Source organism: the organism of the source record quoted next, unplaced genomic scaffold (assembly GCF_019419815.1).
Source record: "Pyrus x bretschneideri cultivar Hongxiangsu unplaced genomic scaffold, Pyrus_bretschneideri_v1 Contig11, whole genome shotgun sequence".
Taxonomy (NCBI): domain Eukaryota; kingdom Viridiplantae; phylum Streptophyta; class Magnoliopsida; order Rosales; family Rosaceae; genus Pyrus; species Pyrus x bretschneideri.
The window spans coordinates 3,885,109-3,896,378 of record NW_025999402.1 but is presented as its reverse complement, the minus strand read 5'-3'; the positions used below and the strand labels follow the sequence as shown (position 1 = coordinate 3,896,378).

At 36.8% G+C, this 11,270-nt stretch overlaps 1 protein-coding gene across 1 annotated transcript; it reads right to left on the bottom strand.

Annotated features, from left to right (window-relative positions):
* Positions 1-4,523: 4,523 nt before the first annotated feature.
* On the bottom strand, positions 4,524-10,983 carry LOC103959556 (receptor-like protein 11). The gene is made up of 3 exons (XM_048577299.1): positions 10,484-10,983; positions 4,686-7,067; positions 4,524-4,584 (listed from the first exon to the last, which is right to left on the bottom strand). Exons 1-3 carry the CDS (start codon positions 10,981-10,983, stop codon positions 4,524-4,526), a joined length of 2,943 nt encoding a protein of 980 aa, XP_048433256.1.
* Positions 10,984-11,270: the final 287 nt, after the last annotated feature.

Here is an 11,270-nt window from a genome sequence, read left to right as displayed (position 1 = left end):
ATTATTTATAACGAGAGATCCAAAAGGAAGGACAGGTTCAATCTCAAGGTCTGTGAGCTTTCAATTCTCATTTTTATTATTATTAATTTTGTTTGCTCTTTGAAATTTGAATGCATCAGTCTTTTAATTTTATTGGGATTAGTTTACCTGAAATGGGTTTTGGGTAATCATCTGTTATTTTCTGATTTGGTTACATTATGCGAGTCATTGCTTCTTTAGAAAAGATTAAGGAAGGTGAGCAATTTCAGAAAAAATGCGATTATCATTTTCTAAAGATCATGGCATTGCCCTTCCTGTATTTTTTGGTGGTTGTAAAATTATGACCTGACATGGAAGTGGGTTTTGACATTATTATTAATTTTTTTTTTTTACATCTATAGTGTCATGTTGGCATTATTGCTTACGTTTAAAAGCGAGTGTATTTTACATCTATCTAATGCCTTCAATTTTAATCTCTGCATTTTCAGTGTTCAGTAATGCCTTCAATTGTCCTCTGTTTTACATCTCAGTGATGACACAAAAGCTTCATAGAAAACATGTCAGCTTTTGACTCAAATTTTGACGGTGCCCCTATCATCTCTCTGAAAACCAAAGCAACCCCAAACAATTCCGGAATCATTTTTACGTGTCCCAAAATACGGTATATATATATATATATATATATATATCTTCATCTCAAATTTATTCATCTCACAAATGTTCATATCAAGTTCATGGTTTTTCACTGTTCGAAATTCCACACTACTTAATGTTTGATAACACTTTTATTTTCCTCTGTTTACTTTTTTATTAGTGATGTTGCAGCAAACGAAATATCAGACACAACTCTTACTCCAAAGGCTCCCGCCAGAAATGTATCAGATTCCCCAGCATTTCTGAAACCATATTTATGGCTGCAAAACAGAGTATGTATACCCTTTCATTGTTCTATATTTTTTGAATTATTAACCATCTATTAAACATAATCTTTTTATCCCCTTCGCTTAAAACTCAAATAGTTCACTAGATTTCTTTATCATAGTCAATTGGAAATGATGCAGTACTTTATTCAATTCAGATTCTTCATTTCAGTTGCTTGGTATGCATCTATGAGGATGTTAATTTTTTCATCAATGAATACTGATGAATTTTGCTGCATATCCTTCATATGTCGCATGCTTAACCCATACATTGTTCAACTACTCAATGCTATTCCTTTATGAATGGTTTAACTGATACCTCCTATTTAGTTGATGAAATAATCTACCAAAAAAAATAGGGAGTTCAATTCAGAACAAAAAATTCTGTTAACATTTTAGTTCGCTTTCTACAATTTCGACCATCTATATAGATCCTCCAATCTTTCATACCACATGCCTATATTAATCTGATTGATAAGTGCACAGTTCCTTTTTTAACTTCCAGTCCATTTGAAATATTCATTTTGCCGCTTTATTTTAACAGTTGCCATTTTTTCAAATTTGTATCAACAATTTGAAAATTTGTATCAACACTTTGAAAATTTGTATCAACACTTTTCAAATTTTAACAGTCCATTAGATTTCCATACTTTCTTTTTCTCTTTTGTTTTAAATTCTATCTCATTTTTCTAAAACCAAAATGCAAAACATAAATTTTTGGGCAGTCTGTCTTTAGGCACTTTACAGTACTGGTTCTGATCTCTTGATTGAAAACGCTGTGTGTATATTTGAACAACTTGGTAGAAAAGGTTACATAGACAAAAAAAGGCACCTCAACAACCGGATGAATAAGAATGAACAACTTCTGCTGTACCATTTGGCATATCCATAAACATCTATTCATTATCTTTCAACCATCTTTTGTACGTAAATAGGACAATTTCGTAAATCTTTTGTATGTAAATATTATATACATATGCATCTAGCATTCTCTTTTGTATGTAAATAGGATTATCTACCAAATCTTTTGCACATAAAATAGTATGTACATACAGATCAAGTATTTTTGTATGTAAATAGTGCTATACACAAAATTCCATACGGTTCAATTCCACAGCATCGCGTGGGCATCTCTTACTAGTATCTTACTAAGAACAAGATCAGCTCGTCGATTTGATCAGAAGGCTTCTTATATGCTAGGTATTGGAAATTTGAAACCAGAAAAGCCAGGGCTTTGATCAAGCCAAGCATAATGGCTATTGACCTTTGATCAAGCCAAGCATAATGGATAAATCAATAGTTTGCAGTGTAGGTACCTGGAAGATCTTCTCTTGCAAATCAAGAGTTACCAACCTTGTGAAGTACAAAATCTCAATCGGAACCTTCCCCTTGAAGCCAGCATTCATCAAGTTCAGACTACTCAAACCAGTTAGCTGCCCAAACTCGGATGGATCTGAGTGTAGTTGAAGTCATTGTAAGCCAAATTTAGGTCCTCGATATACTGCAGATGGAAAAGAGCATTTGATATGTGCACCTAAAATTGACTCGCTGCTTAAGTCAAGATGAGAAACACAACCATATTTGCAGGAGACACCTTCCCAAGAACAGTAATCTGAGCCATTATTCCACTGCACAATTTTTTTAGATTGTATAGGGTCAAATTCGAGGCTGTTGTTCAATTGCAACAACAATGATTGTTGATCGCTGGGATGACATTGCCTAGAGACCACAAATGTATGGAAGCTGAGTGAGGGAAATGAGCATCAGAAAGCGGAGGAGTTTTCATCGGAAGCTCTTACTGATATGGGACAGAAAACGTAGTACAGAGCTTAGGCTTAGGGTATTAGGAATATCTTCAGCAGTTGTCACAAATGAAAAATCAACGGTACGTAGTCATTTATGCATAGAGTTCCTTTTTCATTTTCGTAATTTTACTTGTTCATTGGCTACTAATTCGCATGCATTAATGTGTATAGTTGGATCGAGACTCTGATATTGTGGACAAATGAGATTGCATTAAGGGATTGACTTGTTTATCATTGTATTCCTCTTTGAGAGGCTAAGGAAAACTTTGGTAATGGTAAGTTAATGGTGGGTTTAACTTTGTGGAGAAGGTTTCTACGAGACTTGTTGCTTCCTCGACTTGTTGACGTCGAAGAGAGGGTGACATTTCGCCCCTACAACCGGGCTAAAACTTGCACGTACACCCCTCCTAACTCTCGCGTGAGGAGACATACTGATTCCGATACACAGGAGAATACACTTATAGTGCAAGAATTTTGTTTCTTAAATAGTTTAGATAGCATTATGTGAAGCTCTTCAACTCACTTCATAGATGCCAAAGGCTCACAGCTAATCTACAAAGAAGTGGAGATTCAACATGCTGCAAGTCACCGAAAAACGAAGAAATTTCCCCGCTTAGATAGTATTGATGCGTTGGTGACCTTACGTTGGTTGTATCAAAGACTACCAAGTTTTCATCCGGAAAAATCAAAGCTAAAACAGAGTAAACGTTCATGATAACAAACAGAAGAAAACCGACAAGAGGAGAAACCACGAAAGAAAGAAAGCTAAGAACCAAAACCAAACAAGTGAAAACAGAGTCAAATGAAGCGTGATTTAAGTAAAACTATGTTGATTCAATGTCGTTTGCATTTCCAGTTTTGTTTAATTCTGTTTTTGGTTTGTGTTTTATGTGTCAAATTCCATACTCCGAAAATTTAATCGCTAATATGTCGATCTTATAGCGAGCAATGCTGATTCCTGTACTGGAAAGATGATTGAAATACAGTTTGAAAACATTGATAATCCTGGCATTCAAAAACAAGAATGAAATGCAGGCAACTCTAATCCACATTTTACTAAAAAAGTTTGCAACATCAAAATATAAAAAAGTAACAGAACAAGCTCACACTACATCTTGTAATTTATAATTATGTGACGGCAGAAGAAAATATCTTATTTCTTACAGAACACAATCATAACAAGGAGGCTAGCTGCATTGCTCCTCAATCCTCATAATAATTTCAATGTCTCGGCCCTTGAGTTATGTGAACATGTCTTCGGTGAGGACCGATTCTTTCTTCAAGCTGAGGAAATACCTTAAAGAAGATGTTCTCCACAGTTTTGTAATACCATTTCCGCCATCTCTTGCAGAACACGAGTGGCCCAATGACAGCTCCAAAGCCAAGGATACATCCAATCTCAGTACTTATAAGATCAAAATCAATCTCAGGTTGAGCATTAGAATGACCTTTTTCTAGTGGTGGTGGTGGTGGCAATTGTGAGGTGATATCAACTGTCAAAGGAGGCCCCCACAATCCTTTGTTGAATGTGAAAGAAGCTGCTGAAAAAGATTGAATCTGAGTGCCAGTTGGAATCCTCCCCTCTAGTTGATTTATTGAGAGATTCAGGAACGAGAGGAAATTAAGTTTGACAAGCTCTTGTGGAATTTGTCCGCTCAATTTGTTGTTTGAAAGGTCTAAGGACTCGAGTTGTCGTAGATTACCTAGTGATGATGGGATTGTGCCTGTGAAAGCATTACTGGACAAGTTTAGGCCATGGAGGGATTTGAGCTCTCCCACTTCCTCAGGTATTGATCCATTGAATTTGTTGCAGGAGAAGTCAATTGAGGTGAAGACTGTTAAGATCCTTACCAATTCCATCTCTAGACCTTTGGTGGTAACTGTTATAGCATCCTGATAATATAGACTGGAATACAGAACTTCAACTTGGAGGTAATTAATCTTTGCCATGGCATCATGTTCGTCAGCCATCATTGCTGACCAGGTTATCAAACATGTTCCTGATATTTCACCACTAAAATTGTTGCGAGCTATGTCAACAATTTGAAGCTTTGGCCAGGGGCCACTGGTCGTGTTACATCCAATTTGTCCATAAAAATGGTTGGATCGCAAAACAAGGACACGCAAGGAGGATATATTCTTCAACAAGCGAGGAAAGATATCTGTCAGCTGATTGCTTCCAAGGTTTACAACCTCTAGCATTGTGCAGTTGGCTAGAGATTTTGGAAATGGACCTGCTATGTGATTGCCATTGAGGTCTAGAGTTTTTACACTACAACTCCGAGGAAATTTATCAGGAACAGCTCCAGAGAATTTGTTTCTCCTTAGATTAAGTACTGCAAGGGTGCTTATTGCACTCAAGCACTGGGGAATTGTGCCACTTATAGAATTATTGGAAAAATCAAGAACCTGGAGAAATGATGCGTTGCACACTGATTCTGGAATGGCCCCACTGATGTTGTTGCTTGAAAGAGAAAAGAACATAGTGTACACGACGAAATCACCAATGTTAGCCGGAATGCTTGAGCTGAAATTATTTCTTGAATAATCCAGATAAGTGGCAAATCGTGAAAGACCTGGAATTTGTCCCTGAAGCTGGTTGGAGTGAAGGTCAAGCAGAGACAAAGTAGAACTAAGATTGATGAAAGGACCTTCTACAGTTACCAGAGAGTTGCAAGAAAGATTTAGTTGAAGAAGATTACTGAGCCTCCAAATCCGGTTGGGTATCTCACCATGAATCTGGTTTTGTGATAGGTCCAAAATGCTTAATTTTGATTGATTTCTCAAGAAACTTGGGATTCTTCTCAAGTTGCCAGCAACTAACTTCAATGTGGTGATATTTGGAAATGAAGAATGAGAGGAATTGGTGTCATTGTAATTAATAGACAAGCTATTGAATGAAAGATCAAGACTCGAAAGATTTTTTAGCTGCTGAATATCATTCAGAAGAAAAGAGCCAGTGAAGTTGTTTGAAGATAGTAAAAGAATCTTAAGCCCTCGGAATTTCAAGATAGACTTCGGAATTGGCCCTTCCAACTTGTTGCTACTCAAATCAAGTGTGTCCAGTACAGCTATAGCACCAAATTCAGGCAACTTACCAGAAAATTCATTGTCAGAAAGGTGTAGCTTCTGCAGCATGGGAAGAGAAAACACAGATGGTGGAATGGTCCCATTAAGTAGATTGTGTCGCAAGTCAAGATTCACCAGACTAGTCAGGTTTTCCCAGCGTGAGGAATTAATCTGACCCGTTAGCTGATTGTAAGAAAGATCTAGTAGGGTCAGATTCTTGGCCATACTGAAAGATGGAACTGAACCATTGAAATTGTTAGCCGACAAATCCAAATAAACCAACTGTGTAAGGTCTTCCATTGATCTCGGGATTGACCCAGTGAAATTACAAGTTCCAATATCTATTTTGGACAGCAATTTGAGGTTCCCAATAGAGTTCGGAAGCATCTGGCCTGAGAAATTTGCCCCATGGAGAACCAGCGATTGAAGAGAGCCATTCTTTGGAAATTCTGGTAAGGAACCTTTAAGCTGTGGATTACCGGATAAGTCAATAGTCTGCAGTGTCGGCACCTTGAAGATATTCTTTGGGAATGCACCATATAATCCAGAATTCATGATTCGTAAGGAATTCAAATTGTGGAATTTCGAGAAGAACTCTGGAACTTGAGTAGACAAATCGTTGTTCTCAATACGAATAACTGAGAGTGACTTAAGCTTCAGTAATGAATTATGAATAGGGCCTGAAAGGTTACAAGTGGACAAGCTCAATACCCTCAAGTTTGGCAATGAAGATGATATCGCTTGGCACCACTCAGTCCCCTGTGCTGATATATTCACACCATCGAGATAAAGTTCAACAAGCTCAGAAAAGTTCCTAAGCAGCACATCTAATCTTGGATTCTCAAGTTTCAACGAAGGAGTCCCGGGGAAATAAAAGGTAGACAAATCAAGAGTTACCAACCTCGTCAGGTGTGAAATCTCAATCGGAACCTGCCCCGCAAAGCCAGCATTCGACAAGTTCAGATTACTCAAACCGGTTAGCTGCTTGAACTCGGATGGAATCTGAGTATAGTTGAAGAAGTTGTAAGCCAAATTCAGGTACTCGATTGACTTGAGACCGAAAAGAGAACTCGAATTATCAAGTCCACCAGTAATTTCCTCGCTGCTCAAGTCCAGACTCGAAACACAACCCTTTTTGCAGGACACTCCTTCCCAAGAGCAGTGATCCGAGCCTTTGTTCCACTTGACAAGTTTCTTAGATGTTGCAGTGTCAAATGTGAGGTTGTTCTTCAATTGTAGCAGCAAAGATTGCTGATCGCCGGGACATTGGCCGTAGACGAGAAATACGTTGATGCTGATGGAAAAGTAGTAAAAGGGTATTAAAAAAAGCCATGAAAACAGAGGAATTTTCATCGGAAGCTCTTGCTGATATATGACAGAAAATGTAGGAAAGAGCTTAGGCTCAGGGTATTAGGAATATATTCAGCAGTCGTCACGGAGGAAACATCAACGTTCGTACTCATTTGTGCATAGATTTCCTTTTTGTTTTTCGTAATTTTACTTTTTTCATTGGCTACTAATTCGCATGCATTAATGTGTATAGTTAGATTGAGACAGATATTGTGGAAGAATGAGATTGCTACTGTATTAACTTTGTGGGGAAGGTTTCTACGAGACTTGTGGCTTGCTTGACTTGTCGACGTCGAAGTCCTTCCCCAATTTCCTAGTGGGGTTTACAATCTGTAACAAGTAGGGTCCTTATTCGATGTCGACATACTATTGATTTAGGTGCTGAAACAAGTAGGCAAGCGGAGAAGAGAGGGTGACATTTCCGCCCTACATCCGGGCTAAAACTTAGTAACTTACATGTACACCGATCCTAATTGTCGCGTGAAGAGAGAGACTGATTCATATACACGGGGAGTACAATTCCTAGTGCAAGAATTTTGTTTCATAAATAGTTTAGATAGCATTATGTAAAGCTCTTCAACTCACTTCATAGATGCCAAAGACTCACTGCTAATCTAGAAAGAAGTGGAGATTCAACATGCTGTAAGTCACCGAAATACGAAGAAATTTCTCTGCTTAGCTAGTATTGATGCGGTGGCGGCTTTACGTTGTATCAACGACTACGAAGTCTTAATCCGGAAAAATCAAAGCTAAAACAGAGTAAACGTTCATGATAACAAACAAACAGAAGAAAACAGACAAAAGGAGGAACCACGAAAGAAAGAAAGCTAAGAACCAAAGCCAAAGAGAAAACAGAGTCGAATGAAAGCTATATTGATTCAATGTCGCTTGCGTCGCCAATTTTGTTTAATTCTGTTTTTGGGTTGTGTTTTACGTGTCAAATTCCGTACTTCGAAAATTTAATCGCAAATATGTCGATCTTGAACAGGAAGAAGTGCAGCAAATTTTTCATTTTTTTTTTTTTTTTTGAAAAACTTGAATGGGTGTGGTGGCTTAATTTTGAGGAATATAGCAAGACCATTATATTTAAGAATTATTTGACTTAGAAGTCTCCTACCATCTATCCTGGAAAAATGAGAAGGAAGGAAAAAGGAAGTGGGGCTGCAAAGATTGCTATTTCCATTTCGATCATTTTTTTTTTTGGAAAAATTTCCATTTCGATCTTTGTTGACTAATGTCACCATTGACTGACATGAGAGCCAAGTAGTAAAAATAGGATGATCACAAGAATCTCACACCCCACGTCCAGAGGATTGGATAACTCATGAATTTCGAGGCATGTTGAAGATTTAGGCACTAGAAGGAAAAAATCATTCGTCCTTGCCCTCAACATATCTTGAATATAGAGAGTTACAAAATCTAATCTACCAAACGAGCTCGTTATACAATCTAATCCATGATACGAACTCGTTATAAGATTGAGTTTAACCAAAAGTCAAGAAATTGTATCAACTCAGATAATTGATTCAGTAGCTTTTTAATATCGTGGAAAAATATCTCCACCAGACTTGTGGGTTGCTTGTTCAATTGATTTTGCAATTATTTCCCAATCTGTCAAGTGCGGCAGCATTGTTGCTTTCCCAATTTTCAGTTTGTGGTGACTGTTGACTATGGACTAAACTATAAAGAATATTAAAAAAAAAAAAAATTCTCGACAGTTTATGGAGAATTTTATTAATATTAAAAAAAGAGTACGCACATAAATCTAACTCCTCATAATACATGAAAAAAATAATAAAAAAATAGAAAACTAATGAAAAAGGCTTGAAAACTTTGAGTTTTAATGATAATGACAAAATAAAGGGTAAAGTGAATAATACCAGGATTTACTTTTTAGTGTAAAAATATGATTTTTCGTTAATATGAACAGTACCGAGAGCTTTTCGTTAAAGTTCTCTAAAAAAAAATACATGAATAGAAAGGGGAACATAAACCTTACCCCTTTAAAAACAAAATCAACAAAGATATAGGGAAAATAAGGGGACATGAAATCTAACCCCTCCCCCCTCTAAAGCTGAACCTAAAAGTTCAAACTTGCAAAACAGAACAAGCAACATCACACGGTTAAGGAAAAAATCAAGAAAGTAAGACGAATATGTATGTCGAGATGCACATTAATTTGAGAAGTGGTAACCAAGAAAGCTAACATAAATATAGCCTGAAAACAAGGAAAACCCATATAATTTATATAAAATATATAGCACTGTATAATATCATATATATATATATATGTATATTCACTTAACTCATTACCTTGATTACAAAAATTGCATTTTGTGGAAAAGTCCAAAAGTTTTGAATCAAAATTAATGACAATTCAATGAGGCTTATGGGAGAGATCAAATATTAGCTAATATCATCAATGTATACATTATATTATAATGATGAATTACTATTTATTATATTATAATACGTCAATTGAACGAATATATATATTTTTGAAAAAAAAAAAGAATATATTTTTTATTTTGCTGATGGATATAACTGTTAACCGATAAGGAATTTGTAACCCAGTAGGTATGGTTATGGATAATTCCCGATGATTAATTTTTGTGATTATGGAGATAAATGTAGCATTTTTGTCGGTCAAACCGAACTGTTGCCATCCCTACACGAAATCTATTGCTATTTAGATGAGTTGTGATGATTTCATTTAACTAGTAAGTCTGTTAGAACAAAGCATTAGCTTTTTTTAAAAAAAAAAAAAAAAAAAAAAAAAAAAAAAAAAAGAGGAAGCAGTGGAATAATTCTAGTCAGTCCAGACAATACTTGGGTACTGACTATTCAGTACCCAAAATACTGACCCAATGACATGGCCTAGTAATATTAAAACACATGTTATTTAAAACTCTTCGCGAATACTTGTGATCTTGTTAACCAAACACCCAACTTTATCTTCGACCCACATCCAAACACCCATCTTCTTCCTTGCTTCCATCCCAAACCAAGGCACCCCAACCGCTTTCCGTCATTCTCATCCCCACACCTCCTTCCTCAAGCTCTCCTCCGTCCATCTGATATGCACCAAATCTCAGATCTCCAACTCAACCTGCAAGCAGCACAACAATGGCGAAAGTTATGGAAAGAGATAGAGAAGAGAAGAGATATCTATCAATATTTTTCTTGAATATATTTTTCTCCATGATTGGTTACATATATTGTTTTTCCAACACTACAAGCCAGCTGGCATAACTAATCAAAAATACTTATTTAATAACTAAACTTGTGAATAAGATAATCACAACTATAACATTGCCCTTTCCTTCAATTAAACCTTGTCCTCAAGGTTGCAGCTAGAACTTGAATTTTGGAAATCTTGCAGTGAACTCATTATAATCCTCCCAGGTTGATTCTTCAACGTCCTTGTCCTTCCAGTGAATAAGCAAGTGCACCCCAACAACATTGTTCTTCTTATACACCCTCCTCTGTAGCACACTCAAAGGCTCTTGAACTTGTAACCCATCATCAGTGACCAATGGTAACAATGGCACTGGGTTAACATCAGGACCAATATATTTCTTCAAGCCACTGACATGGAAAACTGGGTGTATCTTAGAGGTCTCAGGGAGTTTTAACTTGTAGGCTACCTCTCCAACTTTTTCCAACACTTCAAAATGACCATAAAACTTAGGGTGCAGCTTGTGATAGACATAAGTTGTGAGTGAGTGCAGCTGGTAGGGAATGAGCTTCAAATAAACCAAATCTCCCACCTCAAAAGTTCTCTCACTTCTGTGTTTATCTGCTTGCACTTTCATCCTATTTTGCGCGATGACCAAATTAGTTTTAAGCACTTTCAACATTCTGTCTCTAGCAATCAAGCCTTGTTCTACACTCTCCAGTTTAGCCGAACCAAGTTCATAAGATGCAATGTGTGGAGGAGGGAAACCTTACACAATTTCAAATGGAGTGAACTTGGAGGCAGTGTGAAAGTAGGTGTTATAGCTCCATTCAGCCCACGGAAGCCATTGGAGCCACTTCTTGAGTTGAAAACTAGTAAAGCACCTCAAATAGGTTTCAAGGCACCTATTGACAACTTTATCGAACTAATGTATTCTGAAACTTTATTGAACTCGGCTTCTGTCGCTCT